At 38.0% G+C, this 19165-nt stretch overlaps 1 protein-coding gene across 1 annotated transcript in view; it reads right to left on the bottom strand.

Moving 5' to 3' along the window:
* Nucleotides 1-19165, bottom strand: part of PIK3R4 (phosphoinositide-3-kinase regulatory subunit 4) — a 79743-nt gene that overhangs the window by 53495 nt on the left and 7083 nt on the right. Inside the window, exons 3-6 of the mRNA XM_039242227.1 lie at nucleotides 8424-8557; nucleotides 5098-5680; nucleotides 2186-2320; nucleotides 439-660 (exon numbers count right to left, since the gene is read on the bottom strand). Coding sequence (XP_039098158.1) covers nucleotides 439-660; nucleotides 2186-2320; nucleotides 5098-5680; nucleotides 8424-8557 — 1074 coding nt within the window. The remainder of the gene's footprint in view (nucleotides 1-438; nucleotides 661-2185; nucleotides 2321-5097; nucleotides 5681-8423; nucleotides 8558-19165) is intronic.

Here is a 19165-nt window from a genome sequence, read left to right as displayed (position 1 = left end):
GGGAGAACACGCATACAAGTGGGGGAAGGGCAAAGGGGGAGGAACAGATGATCCAAAACAGGCTCTGCACCAACAGGCTGACAGAAGCAGGCCCAACGCAGGTCTCGAACCCATGAATCGTGAGATCATGACCTGAGCTGAAGTGGGATGCTCACAGACTGAGCTACCCAGGCACCCCTAAATATTCTTTTAATAGTTTTTAATGACCACATAGTATTCCTTCCTATGACTATACCACAGTTCAATTAACCAATCCCTTGACCACCTAAGACTTTCATTATCCAAAAGTAGCATAAAGACAGACATGGTAGGAGCTCATTTCATTATTAATGAAATTTGGTAGTATCGTCACCTATCTCTCAGACCTCATGGAAGTACTGTTTGAGAGAATAATTCAAAATCTTAAAGATAAATTTTAAAACAAGTGGAAAAACATACCAACTATACTATCAAAAAAAGCTCCACGTAGATGCCAATCATTCTTATCATTTAGGAAAGTGATCATGTGTGACAATAAAACATCATTGGCTTTCTGACGTCCAAAGAATACGCACAGCCGTGTTATTCCATTTTCCATCAAGGTTTGTTTCACAATATTTTCAGGGTCACTTAGCAAAGTGACAACTTTCTGCTGGACCATTTCATGTAAGGCTTGCAGCTCTTAAAAAAAAAAAAAAAAAAAGTAAAGATAGGATCCATTTCCACCCCCCCCAAGGTACACACCTAGTCTTGTTTCAGAACAATTAACAGAAGTCACCATAAAAAGTCTATAATCATTAAATGTTTCCACTCTTTAAAGTTTTGTAGGCTAGATGGGAAACCGAAATATAAACTGAAGAACATCTGATAAGCAGATGCCACAAGCATGGTTACCATCTCATTAATTAAACAGATCTATTTTTAAGGCTCAAGGAGAAAACTGGGAAAGCATGAAAAAGATCATACTGCCACCAATAAAGTCAATTTAATCAAGAACTTCCTAATACTAGACTGGTTAAGGATATACTCCGATGGTACAAATTAATACTTTTAGAAGCATTTTTAAAGTCTGTTTATTTTAGAGAGCAGAATATACACTGCAAACCCTGTAAAGGCTTTACAGGATCTGGCCACCACCTTGTTCTCTGACTTTATCTCCTATTTACCCTCCCCTTTTCCTTTCCCTTCTAAATTGTAAGTTCAACAAGAGGATCTTTTCCATCATTCACCACTGTGTTTCTAGTGCTTAGAGTTAAGCACACAATCACCTGATACACAACTGCCTGATGCAGAGCTTATAGTGTAACAATTATCCGTTGGCTAAATGAATGAGGACAGAGGCCTCTCCTGGTGCAGCCAAGGAATAAGGTGGTCTGATATGCAAAATACTATGTTCACATTAGGACAAACTTTAGATTAACTCCCAAAAAGGTTTAACACCTAACTAACTTCATTATCTAAAAGGTCCAATTACATGGTTACAGAATGTAAACAGTATTATTTTCTAAGTAATCCCAAGAAAAAAGCAGGGATTTCCTTTCTGACACACCTCCTTTAAGCTCAAAATTATTCTATTGCCTTCAACTGCAGAGAATATATGCTGTCTAAAAATGATGCCATTCTAACAAGCAACAGAGCCACTACCATTGTCTATAGCATAAAAATCTCAAAACTCGACTTCTCTAGCTTTTCTAAACCAGAAACATACTAGAACAGATCTAAATGTATTATTTTACTTCTAAATCTTAAACTCAATAAACATTAACTAAAAGCCTGCTAAAAGTTGTATGTATACAAAGAAACTTAAGACATGAACTTTGGCCCCAAAGAGTTGACCATCACATCCATTCATTTAAAGTAAAAGGTGTGGGTTTTGAGGTATACTAACATACAGAGAAAATGTTTAAATTCTTTAGCTATGATGTTTTCAATTTTTTTTCTTTGATCATGTAGGAATTATACAATTTAACTAGCTTTACTATTAACACAAATCAATTGTGGCTGAAAAACAACTGAGCTTAGAATCTGTGGAAAGAAGCTGATCATTTTCCAGTAACAGTGCATGAGAATAGAAAGGACACTAAGGACCTTTCCTACCTACAAATATGATATTCTTTCAGCTTACATGAAAATTATGATAGCTTCTTACAAGTCTACATTAGTAATTCATTATAAATAATAAGTCTGGAAAAGAAAATCATACTACCTGTGTCATAATTTCCATTGGGATGTGTAACTTCATCTATTTCTTCACTATTTGGGTCATTTTCCATATTGAGATTTTTTAACTGTACTAATTCCAAGAATCTCAAAGCTGTTTCTGCCAGCAGAGCTATGTTTTCTATATGAGAGAAAATGTATAATGGTTATGATCTCAAATCCTTATAACGTTTGTAACTTTTCCTTCCTGTCTTTATACATGTAAGTAATAATCATAAAACTCTTCTCCCTTCCTTTTTTTATTTATGCCTGTGCCTCTAGCCTTCTTTCACTCCCATTTCTGTGCCTTTTTTTTTTTTTTTAAGTAGGGTCCACGCCCAGCTAGAGCCCAATACAGGGCTTGAAGTCATGACCCTGATATCAAGATCTCAGCAGAAATCAAGAGTCAGATGCTTAACCAACTGAGCCATCCAGGTGCCCCCATTTCTGTGCTTCTTAACATATGGTCACACCAGCCAACAACTGCACTCTCTTCCTCTTTAGCAGTAAATACCCCTGAACATAAAGTTTAACTATCTTATTCAACTCTAAGACTCACTTTTTCCTTAATTTTTAACATCACTACAATTGAGATGCATCTCACAAGAGTGGAGACTGTGAGTCTGTCAAATGCAGTGATCACCCTCATCTTGGGAGTCCCACTCTCCACCCCCACCAGGTTCAACATTGTTCTGAATAGAACAAAAATTTACCTCTAAATACCGAAAATGTAAATATCCTATAATGCCTAAAGATGGGAGAATCTGGGCCATCCTCTGATAAACATCAAAATCCTAGATGAATGTCCCCACTTTAATGAACGTATCTTTATTAGGAAAAGTCTCTTACTTTCCTGGGCATTTCTAAAATTTTACTAGATCTATGTCTATTTCCCCATTTAAGATACAACACATGTGAAAGTTTACATAATATACAAATCTATACCACTTCTGAGTTTTAAAAGAATACTGTAAAAGGAATTTTAAATTTTATTTTAAAATTTCATAATTACTGACATGTGGTTTAATTATATTTGACCATTCAAGTTCAAATAGATTTCTGGATCTCCTGAAAAAAGAAAGCAGTTTTATCATGCACTAAGCCATGATGAAGGAACAAAGCAAGGTACTAGCACCAACCTAGGGTTACCATGGACTCTCACCATAAAGAAAAGCAGAGCTGTTTCAGAATCAAGGTACAGACCAGCAGTTCTGAGAACTGAGAAGGAGACCAGATACATTTAGACCATATTATGTAGCCTCTCCCATTCCCAATTTCCTCACTTGTAAAATGAAGGTAATATAACATCTATTGTTTAACGTGGTTGCTAGGGTTTAGTTGCAAGAGAGAGATAAATCTCAGAATCGGGAATGTACCTTAAAACTATATATCTCTTGCAACCAATCCTTGCAACCTTGAGCAGTAGATGCTCTGACACACAGGTTTTCCAACAAATAGTAGCTATTATTTTTATGCTATCACTATTAGTAATTGACTGTCACTATGGTAATATAGCACCTACACCTCAGAACCTTAACTATTTAACACAACGGAGAGCAAATGAAGACCAACAGTAGGTCACGAAACGCTAAAGAAAGATATAACTTGTTTTTAAAACCTGTAAATTTTTATTTAGTTCTATCTGGCTCAATTCTTTATATTTGCAAAATGATTTATAAATATGCTTTGTTACAAATGATAAACTCAAATGTTAAAGAAATCCTGCATTTTCTAGGCCTGACATGTATACCTATACAGTTATGGAAACCAGAAATGATAAATAATAGGCAATAGATAAATATAAATAAAAACATACATATAGGGAAAAATAAACTCAACAAACCAATCATTTTGTGGATGTGCCCAGAGATAAGGCCAGGGTCCGAAGACCATTTTTCATATGCTTCATTAAGATAAAGACAGGCAAAGACTAAAATTAATAAACCTAGCAAGTATCTTTCAAAAAAGTAACAATATCATCACCACATATTATGTAGTATTTACAAAGACCAAAACAGAATCACTGATTTCCAGCTGATATTAGAAATAAACTACAAATTATGTTAATATTTCAGGGACATTTTCCACTCAAAAAAAAAAGTATGCAAAATTAATTTGGGGAACTAAAAACATCAATCTGTATCACTTGATTTTACGAGGAAGAATTACAAGTAAAACAGGTAGGTGTGTTATAACCTTATCACAAAGAAACCACACACCTTAAGCACTACAGTAATGAAAGGACCTTAAAATTCAGTAATAGACTAAGTTGTTTCAACATCAAATTATCCAGCAAAATTCGTCTCTTGCAATAGCAATAGACCTGTCTCCTAAAGCTTGATATTCAAACTAGCAAATCTGTTCAGAGAAACTTTATAAAGGCCTAAAGACACTAGATCAGAGCACATACTTATAAACATTAATCTTACTCCAAATGTAGGGGCGCCTGGGTGGCTTAGTCGGTTAAGTGTCCGACTTTCGCTTAGGTCATGATCTCGCGGTTCGTGGGTTCGAGCCCCGCGTAGGGCTCTGTGCTGACTGCCGGCTCAGAGCCTGGAGCCTGTTTCAATCTGTGACTCCCTCTCTCTCTGACCCTCCCCTGCTCATGCTGTCTCTCTCTCTCTCTCCTAGAAATAAACAAAACATTTAAAAAAAAAAAAAATCTTACTCCAAATGTAGTATACTCAGTAAAAGATCCTGTATTATATACTTCCACTTGATAATTCTGATCAAAAAAGAGTACACACAAAAGTTGAGTCCCAGGAAGAGATTAGTTATAAAAATTATTAAACTGTATAGAAATAGTTCAAGGCCCACAATTTACCCCTGTAATTCCCAAAGACATCAGAGAAACAAGAGGTAGTATAGTCATTAACTTCAAAAACATGAGCGGCTATTTCCTGGACAATAAACTCTTACCAGCATAGGCTAGTCTAACGATAGTAGCATCATCTTGGGCTAGGTGGGCTATGCCTGGCAGAATATATTCCGGATAGATATTGACATCATTGCGAGGAACCTCTTTGACAAGGGCAAGAACTTTGGTCAATGTCCTCAAGGCTTCAGCCCTCACTCTAGGAACAGAGTCATTGCTGAAATGCAAAAGATATGGAGTAATTCGGTCCAAAAGAATTTCTACACTTAATCTTGGGGCCAAATGGAGAATAAGTTCCAAAGCAGCAAGTTTGGAATCACAGTATTTAAGGGTCTGCAGACAGGATGTTATAACAGACACCAAGATAACCAGCCCATTCTCCTTAGGCTCTCCTTCTGCTTTTTCCAGCAGATCATGTCCACAGAGATTATGAATAATGTTGCCCAAATCCTTCCGTATAACCAGAATGCGCTCATCGGCAGAAAGAAACGTTTCCTTGGCAAACTGGGCCATGTAGGGCTGGAGAAAAGTGTAAAATATTTCAGGAAACGCATTGCCACGCTGCTGCTTTAGGTAATCTTCTGCCTCTAAACGTTTATCGGGCTCACGATGAATCATCTGAGTCACCTACATCAAGGAGAGAGAAGGAGTGAAAAACAGAAAACAGATTAAATCAGATGAAAGCTACAACGGCAACTTACACATGACATAAAGGATTTCTGAGGTAAATCGGACTCTTCGCAATCTTTGCCTTTCAAACTACTTTCAGAACCTGACTATAATACACGATCTACAACTGTCCTATAAAGCAACAGGGAATTATATAGTAACATGTTACAGATAGCCCAGACACACACAGAGGAGATATACCCTGGTCAGCATTCCCCATTTATTAAGACAGGGAAGTAATACATTGGTGCCCACAACTCAAGAATTCTTAAAACATTTTTGAGCAGGAAATACCACTGATAATCTGAGAAAAACAATGCGTTTTTCTCCAGAAAAAAAAAAAAATGTATACACAGAATTTTTACATACAAAATTATACACCATTCTGAAAAGAATCACAGAACCACTAAAATCAATTTACATATCAGATTTCTGATGTATTTAAAGTCTTAATACCAGGGTGCCTGGGTGGCTCAGTCGGTTAAGCGTCCGGCTTCAGCTCAGGTCATGATCTCACAGTTCATGGGTTCAAGCCCCGCATCAGGCTCTGTGCTGACAGCTAGCTCAGAGCCTGAAGCCTGCTTCAAATTTTGTGTCTCCCTCTCTCTCTGACCCTCCCCTGCTCAGGCTGTCTCTATCTCTCAAAAATAAATAAAACATTAAAAAAAGGTTTTTTTAAGTCTTAATACCACAAGTCCAAGGGAATATATAGTTTCAGTGTAGCTCTAAAATCTAGTCAAAAAGGGAATACATGGTTTAAACTTTTCAAGCAATATAAGGGCCCCCTGGGTGGCTCAGTTGGTTGAGCATCTGACTTTGGCTTAAGTCATGATCTCTCAGTTTGCAAGTTCGAGCCCTGCATCAGGCTCAGAGCTCTGTGCTGACGGCTCAGAGCCTGGAGCTTTCTTCATATTCTGTGTCTCCCTCTCTCTCTGTCCCTCCCCTGCTAGTACTCTGTCTCTCTCTCTCTCTCTCAAAAATAAATAAAAACATTTTAAAAAATAAAATAAACTTTTCTAGCAATATAAAAAAGATGTTAAATCTTACAAATACTAGAAATGATATACCTAAGTTGAGTTTATCACATGTTTTCTGGTGTCTTAGGGAAATAATTTTCTTTAAATACACAGAAAGCATAGTTTCATTTTTCCTAGGCCCTCACAGTCAGTCATTTAAATATTTAAAATGTCATAAAAATATATCTAGTTATTTGAGCTGTCTGTTTCTATTCCAAATAGGAACCTAGCACTGAACTTGTGGGGAATCAAATGCACTATAACTATTAGGAAAAGTGACTTGATAGAATTCCTTTTACATTCAGATTAAGCCTTAAAGATTCGTCAAAATACTCCTTTCAGAGTTAAGAAAGCGCAGGCCTAAATTCATGAAGTCCCTTAGGCAATGAAACATGACAGACGAGTGCTGGACTCAAAGACAGAACAGCCAGGTGTATCAACCCCTAATCCAGGCCATTGTTAACCAAAAATGAGCTAACCTGGCTTTCTCTAAAAGGTCTTGTTTTTAATGCTTGTCATTTGTAAGAGAAATTAAAATATATTCTATATTCCCTACCTTACTATAGAATAATTTAAATACACTATTAACTTTCCATGACTGAGAGTCATCATCACAGGCCTCAGTTACTGTAGTGATGTAATAAAGATCCCCTCAAACAGTAAGGTGGATTTATGGCTATGTGACCCGCCACAGAGGTCCTCGTACCTGTTCTACTATACTAATTAGTGATTCTATAGCTTTCCCTTCTAGAACAGCTTTCAGGGTCAAGGGAAGCATACCAAGCTAGGTGTTTCTATATGAAATGGCTCTGTACTACTGTATTATATTCAAGTTGATGTTTCCTGTCTCTTTCATTTTAGATAGATGTCTTCTTCATTTCTTACTAGCAAGTTCTATCCTAGACAACATCTCTAACCCCCAGGCACCTCCTTATTTCCTTCCAAATCTATTCAAAGCAGAGCTGTAGACGTGTGTATGTATAAAACTATGTGTGTTTCGTACACATATAAAATTAGCCAGATGAGCTCTGGGACACCTGGGTGGATCAGCTGGTTAAGCATCAGACTCTTGGTTTCAGCTCAGATCATGATCTCAGTTTTGTGAGTTCGAGCCCCACCTCAGGCTCTGTACTAGCAGCACACGGCCTGCTTGGGATTCTCCCTCTCTCTCCCTCTCTCTCTCTCTCTCTGCTCCTCCCCCACTTGCTCTGTCTCTGACTCTCTCAAAATAAATAAACTTTTTAATAAATAAAATAAAGTCAAATGAGCTCTGTGCCTAAAAAAGGAAAACATTCATTTACCCCTAACAAATAAAAATAGGTTTTTTGCAGGAGGGGATGGTGGGGCAGAGATGCCTGGGCTCAGTCAGTTAAGCGTTTGACTTTGGCTCAGGTCATGATCTCGAAGTCCATGAGTTCGAGTCCCACATCAGGCTCTGTGCTGACAGCTCAGAGCCTGGAGCCTACTTTGGATTCTGTGTCTCCCTCACCCTCTATCCCTCCCCCACTCATGCTCTGTCTCTCTTGCTCTCAGCAATAAATAAACATTAAAAAAATAGGCTATTCGTAATAGTCTATGCTTTACTGCTTTGCTCCAAATTCATAAAATTCCAGAAAGGTATCAAATGTAAAAGTGAGAATGTAATTCTATTAAAACTTTATGAAGAATACTTGTTGCACAGTTACCAATTCTCTGATGCTGCGATCTTCAATTTTATTTAGCACTTGTTCCGGGAAAAACTGTCCATTTCTATAAGCCAGAAGTTGAGAAAGATCAAAGAGTGGTACCCCTTCTGTAAAGAGCTCAGCTATAACACAACCTGGAAAATAGAAGATATAATTCCATTAAAAATGCAATGTAAGACATCTTTAATATAGATCAAGAATTCAGAATATCTGTAAAACTCAAAATGTAAAACTCAGAGTAAACTGAATTAAAACTTTTAATGCAACATACAACTACAGTCAAGCAAGATAGGGAAAATGCCTACTGCCTTGTATCAGCTTCTACAAGTATAACGTCAAAAGAAGCCCAGGGAATTTTTCTCAGTCTTAAAAAAAAAATCAAATTAAATTACTTCCTAGTTCTCTAATTTAAAATATGTGTGTATATGTATACAATAGTGTATACATATACACATATATAGTTAAAGACAGATTAGAAGCCATAAGAAATACAATGTTTTTTGAAAGTATGGACTTATTACAGAATTAAGTTCAGAAGGAACTAAGAAGTTGTATCTGACAACTCAGTTATTTACCATCAAACAAAAAGTTATTAAGTGTCTACAATACACTAGACAATAGCAGTGCATATAACAGATAAAAATCCTTGCCCTCATGAAGCTTTCATTCTAGGAACAGAGACATAAAATAAACCAGTGAACAAACGTGAGAAGAGTGCTACAAAGTATGGCCGTAAGACTAGAAAGGGAGGGAAAGAGAACCCAACCATTTTGCACTTACATAATCTTCAAACAAGTAATTTTAAAAAATGTATCTACATTCCCAAAAGGACAAAGCAGTTACACTGAAGCATATGATTGCATTTCACAAGCCTTCAAGATATCCTTAAATAATCTTAGCTCACAAACCCTGCATTTGCTGGTCCCTCTGCCTGAAATGCTACTCCCCCAAATATCAACCTAGAGTTACACCTCCACTTCCTTCAGATCTCTCATCAAGTGACATTTAGGATATTAGCAGTACATAAACTACCTAGTTTAAAACTGCAAGCCCCACTACCACAAATACCCCATACTTCTTGCCTGACACGTTCCCTTTTCCCTTTCCCTGCTGTTTTTCCCAACTGACAAATATATTAACGTATTTATTTTCTTTATTGTCTGTATACCCACTAGAATGCAAACTCCATGAGGAAGGGATTTTTGTCTATTTTTCTCACTAAAAAATTTCCCGGAACTAAAACAGCTCCTGATACATAATAAACACTCAATAAATTTCTTAATTTTTTCCCATACAATGTCAAGATTTAGAATAAAAGACTGAAAATAGCAATTAAAAACACCATAAGCAAGAAGGAAAATAGACCAGACCAACACTACAAGCAAACGGAACCGAACAGAGACATCAAAAGAACACTCCCCCCAACAAGAGCAGAATACAAATTCTTCTCAGGGATACATGGAACACTTTCCAGATTAGACTATATGCTAAGCCATAAAACAAGCCTCGGTAAGTTTTAAAGGACTGAAGTCATACAAATCATGTCCTTCAAATGACAATGGAATGAAATAAAAAAGTCAGTAACAGAAGAAAACTTGAAAAACTCACAAATATGCAGAATTTAACACATTCTTAAATAATCAATAGCTCAAAGGGAAATTGGAAAAATACTTTAGATTAATGAAAATGAAAACACAACATAAACATATAAGATGAAAATTAACAACTCAGTAAACAACAGATGTTGATGAGGATGAGGAGAAAAGGAAACCTTTTTGCACTGCTGTTAGGCATGTAAACTGGTGCAGCCACTCTGGAAAATAGTATGGAGGTTCCTCAAAAAAATTAAAAACACTAATTTTTTTAATTAATTACAACTGCACTACTAGTTATTTATACAAAGGATACAAAAATGCTGATTTGAAGAGGCACACGCACCCCAATGTTTATAGCAGTGCTATCAACAATAGCCAAATTATGGAAAGAGCCCAACTGTCCACTGATTGATGAATAAAGAAGATGTGGTACACACACACACACACACACACACACACACACACACACACAATGGAATACTACTCAGCGATCAAAAAGAATGAAATCTTGCCATTTGCACAACATGGATGGAACTACAGGGTATTATACTAAGCAAAATAAATCAGTCAGATGAAGACAGGTATCATATGATTTCACTCATGTGGAATTTAAGAAACACAACAGATGAACACAGAGGAAGGAAGGAAAAATAAGATAAAAACAGAGAGGGAGGCAAACCTTAAGAGACTCTTAAAAAGAGAACAAACTGAGGGTTGCTAGAGGAAAGGTGGGCTAAAGGGGTGATAAGCATTAAGGATGGCACTTTCTGGGATGAGCACTGGCTGTCATATGTAAGAAATAAATCACTGAGTTCTACTCTTGAAGCCAAAACTACACTGTATGTTAACTAACTTGAATTCAAATTAAAAAAAAAAAAACATATACAATGCAATAAAACAGTGTTTAGAGGAAATATGCAACCATAAACACCTATGTTAAAAAAAGAACACAAAGACTCCTGTGTCTTTTCTGTTATTCTTCACCAGTCTGAGACCCAGACTTGATGTGCTTTCTCTCACAGTTTGGATGGAGAGGAGGCATTGAGTACGGATTGCAAGGGAGGACTGAGAAGGATTTGGAAGTGGACAGAAGATGAAGAAACTACGGTCAGAAAAGTATTCACACCAGGAAATTTGAATGAAGAACTAAACTTTTAATGCCTTATAAGAAGAAGTGAAAGGGAAGAAGCATGATGGGGGAGAAGTAGGGAGTTCCGTACTTCCCACCCGCATCTCTCAAACAAAGGGCTAAAGCCAAAGGACTCTGAACCACAAGAGTCTGGGAGGAAAAGAGACAGAACCCACTAAGAAGACAGCCTAATAGGTGCGTGATTGCAAACTGGGGCGGATAAAAAAGGGCCGGGACAAAGAGGCATGGAGGGGAGGGAGCCCCCTCTGCAGAGAGACAGGGGAAGAGAAAGAGCAGCTTAAACTGCTCAGAGAATTGCTGCTGGAAAAGAGAAAAACCTCTGCCCAGGACAGAGAGGGATCCTATCATCCCATCTCTAACCTCAGGGCATTCGGAGAGAGATCAGATCGATCTCTAACTGCAGAACTTTCCTTGGGCTGGTGCCCCAGTCCATCAGCATCAGAAGGAACTGCTTCCTTACTCCCCCTACTCCATCCCCTACTAGGAAGCACCCTGTCCTGCAGGATTACATTTCGGGCAGTATCATTAAAGCACTTGGACTAAGATCTGGAAACTAGACTGGGCTTGGGATATAGAACATGTCCCACCCTGGCTGTGCCCATGGCACAGGGAGATGGGACTCAAAAGACTGATTTGCAATGCTTGGTTGGAGAAGGGACTGGGAGCCACCATTTTTCTCCCCACAACCACCAAGGCGGGGCTTCAGGGAGTGGTCCTCCACCTGCAGTGGAGGAGTGGAGGCGAGGCCTGCCTATACCAAACCATGCCCATCCAGCTATGGAGAGCTGTTTTTTTGTTTGTTTGTTTTACTGGAGCCCGGGGCAAGACCAACATTGATGCATTGCTGTGATTAACTTTAGATCTATTCTTGCTCTTCAGATATATTCTTCCTTATCTCATTCTTATCTCACCCCTCCACTTGGCAGGGCACACTGGTCAATAGTTTGCTTAAAGTCACATTTAATCCATTCTCTAGATGCATATTCTACACCTCCATCATTACCTTCCTTTTTCTCTCTCTCTGGAATAATCAGACTATATAGTTTCTCTGGGTAACATTATCTTCGTTTCTTTCTCCTTGCCTCCTACCATATTCTTCTCTTTCTCTCTCTGAATTAAGCCTCTTAGTCTCTCTGCCTGGTCAACATTGAATTTCTCTTTCTCCCCACTCCTGTCATTTCTCTCTTTGTATATGCTCTTCCATCAGCACTGCCTCCACCCTGCTCTTTATTTGTTGCTGGTTTTATGCTTTTAGATTGCTCTTTGTCTTTTTGTTTGGTTGGTTTTTTCCCCTTTTGGTTTGCTTGTTTGTTTGATTTGTCTGTGCATTTGTGTACTTTTGTTCTCTGTTTGTCTGTCTGTTTTTCTTTCCAGGGCTACCTCAAGAAACAAGCCGAAGTACACAGGGTGGAGAATCCCAAATATCACAACGAGTAAGGAAATAAAATAACCAAAGGCACAACAAGAGGGACATCATTAAAAGAACACTTCCTGAATGGAAAGGCTGGGGACGGTCAATGAGCCTCCTTTAATATAGCAGAACTCACAGGTGCAGAGTGCATAACAAGCTTTTAAAACTTAAAAGAGATAGAAAGCTAGCCATAATGACGAAACAGAAGAACTCTCCTCTAAAGAAATACCAGGAAGAAGTGTAAGCTAAAGTATTGCTCAAAACAGAGATAAGCAACATAACTGACCAAGAATTTAGAATAGTCATAGAATTAATCGCTGGGATTGAAGTAGGCATGAAAGACATCAAAGAAGCCATTGCTACAAAGATTATGGACCTTAAAAATAGTTGTGATGAATTAAAAAATGCTATAAATGAGGTGGATAATAAAACGAAGGCAGCCAGTGCATGGACTGAAGAGGCAGAGAAGAGAATAGGTGAATTAGAACACAATAATAGAAAAAGAAGCCGAGAAAAAGAGAGATAAATTGATCCAGGAGCAAGAAAGGAGAATTCGAGAATTGAGGGATGCAAACAAATGGAACAATATCCTTATCATAGGAATTCTAGAAGACAGAGAGAGAGCAAGGGGCTGAAGAGGTACTTGAACAAGTTATAGCTGAGAAATTCCCCAATCTGGGGAAGGAAACAAGACACTGAAATCCAAGAAGCACAGAGAGCTCCCTTCAGACATAACTTGAATTATTTTCTGCACAACATAACATAGTGAAACTAGCAAAATATAAGCACAAAGAGAGAATTCTGAAAGCAGCTAGGGAGAAAAGGGCCCTAACATACAAAGGGAGACATATCAAGATGGTTGCAGACCTATCAACTGAAACTTGGCAGACCAGAAAGGAATGGCAGGAAATGTTCAATGTGATGAACAGAAAAAAATGCAGCCTAGAATCCTTTATCCAACAAGCCTGTCATTCAGAATAGAAGGAGAGATAAAGGTTTTCCAAACAAACAAAAATTGAAAGAATTCATCACCACTAAACCAGCCCTACAAGAAATCATAAGGGGGACTCTATGAGGGAAATGTTATAAGGAACACAAGGTACCAGAGACACCACTACAAGCATGAATCCTACAGAGAACACAATGACTTGAAACCCAAATTTTTTAATAACAACACTGAATGTAAATGCACTAAATGCTCCAATCAAAAGACATAGGGTAGCAGAATAAATAAATAAATAAATAAATAAATAAATAAATAAATAAATAAATAAAATAATCATCTGTTTGCTGTCTACAAGAAACCCATTTTAGACCTGAGGACACCTTCAGAGTGAAAGTAAGGGGATGGAGAAATGTATATCATGCTACTGGAAGTCAAAAGAAAGCTGGAGTAGCCAATCTTATATCAGACAAACTGGACTTTAAAGTAAAGACAATAACAAGAGATGAAGAAGGGCATCATATAATAATTACAGGGTCTATCCATCAGGAAAAGCTAACAATTATAAATGTCTACGCACCAAATTTGGGAGGACCCCAATACCTAAAACAATCACAAACAGAAACAATCTTATGGATAAGAATGTGTAATAGCAGGGGACTTTAATACTCCGCTTACAGCAATGGATACATCAACTAGACAGAAAATCACTAAAGAAATGATGGACTTGAATGACACATTAGACCAGATGGATTTGACAGATATATTTAGAACTCTACATCCTGAGGCTATGGAATTCACTTTCTTCTCGAGTGTGCATGGCACATTCTCCAAGATAGATCACATACTGGGACATAAAGCAGCCCTCAATAAATATAAAAGATTTGAGATCATACCATACACACTTTAAGATCACAATACTATGAAACTTGAAATCAATCACAGGAAGAAGTTTAGAAAACCTGCAAAAACATGGAGGTTAAAGAACACCCTACGAAAGAACGAATGGGTCAATCAGGCAATTAGAGAAGAAATTTAAGAGTATATGGAAACAAATGAAAATGAAAATACAACAATCCAAACTCTATGGGATGCAGCAAAGGCAGTCCTCAGGGGAAAGTATATAGCACTCCAGGCCTATTTCAAGAAACTAGAAAGCGCAAATACAAAATCTAACAGCTCACCAAAAGGAACTAGAAGCAGAGCAGCAAAAGCACCCCAAACCCAGCAAAAGAAGAGAAATAATAAAGGTCAGGGCAGAAATAAACTATATAGAATCAAAAAAAAAAAAAAAAAAAAACAAACAGTTGAACAGACCAATGAAACGACTAGTTGGTTTTTTCAAAAAATAAACGATATTGATAAACCTCTAGCCAGGCTTCTCAAAAAGAAAAGAGAGAGCACCCAAATAGACAAAATCACAAATGAAAATGGATTTTCTACAACCAATCCCTCAGATATACAAGCAATTATCAGGGAATACTATGAAAAATTATACGCCAACAAATCGGACAACTTAGAAGAAATGGACAAATTCCTAAACACACACTCACTACCAAAATTCAAATGGGAAGAGGTAGAAAATCTGAGCAGACTCATAACTAGTGAAGAAACTGAATCAGTTATCAAAACTCTCCCAACAAATAAGAGCCCTGGGCCATATAGCTTCCCTGGGGAATTCTACCAGACATTTAAATCAAGAGTTAATACCCATTCTTCCCAAGCTATTCCAAAAAACAGATATGGAAGGAAACCTTCTTGACTTATTCTACGAGGCCAGCATCATTGTGATTCCCAAACCAGACAGAGACCTAGCAAAAAAAGAGAACTACAGGCCAATATCCTTGATGAATACAGATGCAAAAATCCTCAACAAGATACTTGCAAAACGAATGCAACAGCACATAAAAAGAATTGTCCACCATAAGTGGGATTCATTCTTGGGTTACAGGATTTGCAAATCAATCCATGTGATACATCACATTAACAAAAGGAAAGATAAAAACCATATGATCTTGTCAATAGATGCAGAAAAAGCATTTGACAAAATACAGCATCCTTTCTTAATAAAAACCCTCAAGGAAGTGGAGATAGAAGGAACTTACTTAAACATCATAAAAGCCATCTATGAGAAGCCCTCAGCTAACATCATCCTCAATGGGGAAAAACAGAGAGCTTTCCCCCTGAGATCAGGAACACAACAGGGACGTCCACTCTCACCACTGTTGTTTAACATAGTGCTGGAAATCCTAGCATCAGCCATCAAACAACAAAAGGAATTAAAAGGCATCAGAATTGGCAAAGAAGTAGTCAAACTTTCACTTTTCGCAGACGACATGATACTCTACATAGAAAACCCGACAGACTCCACGAGAAGCCTAGTAGAACTGATCCATGATTCAGTTTGCTTATTCAGCCAAGTCACTGGGTACAAAATCAGCATAAAGAAATTGGTTGCATTTTTATACACCAATAATGAAGCAACAGAAAGAGAAATCAAGAAACTGATCCCATTCACAATTGCACAAAAAACCATAAAATACCTAGGAATAAACCTAACCAAAGATGTAAAAGATCTGTATGATGAAAACTACAGAAAACTTATGAAGGAAAATGAAGAAGGCACAAAGAAATGTACCTCTGCACGGCAAAGGAAACAATCCATAAAACTAATAGGCAACCGACAGAATGGGAAAAGATAGGTGCAATAGGTGCAAATGGTATATCAGATAAAAGGCTAGTATCCAAAATCTATAAGGAACTCACCAAACTCCACACCCAAAAAACAAATAATCCAGTGAAGAAATGGGCAGAAGACATGAACAGACACTTCTCCAAAGAGGACATCCAGATGGCCAACAGACACATGAAATGATGCTCAGCGTCCTTCATCATCAGGGAAATACAAATCAAAACCACACTGAGATACCACCTCAAACTGGCAGAGTGGCTAAAATGAACAAATCAGGAGACTCTAGAGGCTTGGGAGGATGTGGAGAAACGGGCACCCTCCTACACTGTTGGTGGGAATGTAAGCTGGTACAGCCCCTCTGGAAAACAGTGTGGAGGTTCCTCAAAAAATTAACAATAGAACTCCCCTACGTCCCAGCAATAGCACTGCTTGGAATGTACCCAAAGCATTGGAAGAAAAAATGTCATTGCTACCCAAAGCAATCTACACATTCAATGCAATCCCTATCAAAATTGCACCAGCATTCTTCTCAGAGCTAGAACTATCCTAAAATTTGTATGGAACCAGAAAAGACCCCAAATAGCCAAAGTAATATTGAAGAAGAAAACCAAAACGGGAGGCATCGCCATCCCAGATTTTAGCCTCTACAACAAAGCTGTCATCATCAAGACAGTATGGTATTGGCACAAAAACAAACACATAGACAATGGGATAGAATAGAGAACTCAGAATTGGGCCCACATATATATGGCCAATTAATCTTTGGCAAAGCAGAAAAGAGTATCCAATGGATAAAAGACAGCCTCTTTAACAGATGGTGCTGGGAGAACTGGACAGCAACATGCAGAAGAATGAAACTAGATCACTTTCTCACACCATACACACAAATAAACTCAAAATGGATGAAGGACCTGAATGAGACAGGAAGCTATCAAAACCCTAGAGGAGATAGCAGGAAACAACCTCCTTGACCTCAGCCACAGTAATTTCTTACTTGATATATCCCCAAAGGCAAGGGAATGAAGTGCAAAAATGAACTATTGGGACCTTATCAAGATAAAAAGCTTCTGCACAGTACAGGAATCAATAAAATAGGCAACTGATGGAATGGGAAAAGATAGCTGCAAATGACATATCAGATAAAGGGCTAGTATCCAAAATCCATAAGGAACTCACCAAACTCCATACCTGAAAAACAAATAATCCAGTGATGACATGGGCAAAAGACAGGAACAGGCACGTCTCCAAAGCGGACATCCAGATAGCCAACAGACACATGAAACGATGCCCAGCATCCCTCCTCATCAGGGAAATACAAATCAAAACCACACTGAGATACCACCTCACGCCAGAGTGGCCAGAATGAACATATCAGAAGACTATAGATGTTGGCAAGGATGTGGAAAGGGGCACCTTGCAGCCGCTCTGGAAAACAGTGTGGAGGTTCCTCAAAAAATTAACAACAGAACTCCCCTATGACCCAGCAATAGCACTGCTAGGATACAGGAATGCTGATGCATAGGGGTACATGTACCCCAATGTTTACAGCAGCACTCTCAACAATAGCCAAATCATGGAAAGAGTCTAAATGTCCATCAACTGACAAATGGATCAAGAAGATGTGGTTTATCTATTCAATGGAATACTACATGGCAATGAGAAAAAATGAAACCCGGCCATTTGTAGCAACATGGATGGAACTCGAGGGTGTTATGCTAAGTGAAATAAGTCAGGGAGAGAAGGACTGATACCATATGTTTTCACTGCTAAGTGGAACAAGGAGAAACTTAACAGAGGACCATGGGGGAGGGGAAGAGGAAATAAAATAGTTGGCAGAGGGAGGGAGGCAAACTATGAGAGTCTCTTGAATACTGAAAACAAACTGAGGGCTGATGGGCGTGTGGGAGAGGGGAAGGGGAGTAATGGGCATTGAGGAGGGCACTTGATGGGATGAGCACTGGGTGTTATATGGAAACTAACTTGACGATAAACTATAAAAGAAAAAAAAGTGAAAAACCACTAAAAAAAAAAACACAAAACGATAATAACCTAACCTTAACCTTAAGAAATAAGAAAAGTGAGGTAAAACCAAAGCAAACAGAAGGAACAGAATAATAAATACTTTGGCACAGAAATTTGTGAAACAGAATAAAAAATAGACAACACCAACAAAGTCAAAGGTTGGTGCTTTGAAAAGCTCAATGACAAGCTCTTAGGAAGATGACAAATACCTCAAACTACAAAATCAGGCATGAAAAAGGGAACATACTACCAAACTTACACAAATGAAAAAGAACTATGTTTTGAACTGTATGCCAACAAATTAGATAACCTTAATGAAACAGACAGACTCCTGGAGAGACAGCTTATCAAAGCTGACTTATAAAGAAACAGAAAATCTGAATAAACCTTCTAGGTCAAGAAATTGAATTAAAAATAAACTTTCCACAAAAAAAAAGCCTAAGACAAGATGCCTTAACAGAGGCTTCACAGTCTATCCTATCTATTAAAATACTTACCCATTCTTCATAAACTGTCCCCAAAAAACAGGAGAAGAGGGAGCACTTCTCAACTGAGAAATATCCTGGTACCAAACCAAAGACATCTCAAGAAAACTACAGATCAATATTCCTACTGAATAAAGACACAAAAATCCTCCACAATACACTAACAGACTGGGTGCAAGAATTAAGAAGTACATACTAATAATTTAAAAAAAAAAAAAAAAGGAAGGGAAAGAGAGGACACCTGAGTATGCTAGAATGCTGAGAGCCTACTGGTAAATGTGGGAGTGCTGGAGTTGAAAAATCATCATTTGCAACCATCAAGCAAAGACTTGATCAGCCAAGCATCACCAACTGATGCCAAATCAAGAAGGAAGTTGTGATGACTGGCAGTGTATTTGCATGATCTTATAGTTTCTTCCCACAGGCTACTTATTAGTTGCAAGG

The sequence above is a fragment of the Hyaena hyaena genome, unplaced genomic scaffold, assembly GCF_003009895.1.
Source record: "Hyaena hyaena isolate Hyena2069 unplaced genomic scaffold, ASM300989v1 scaffold_210, whole genome shotgun sequence".
Classification (NCBI taxonomy): Eukaryota; Metazoa; Chordata; class Mammalia; order Carnivora; family Hyaenidae; genus Hyaena; species Hyaena hyaena.
This window is presented reverse-complemented; position numbering and strand designations above follow the sequence as displayed.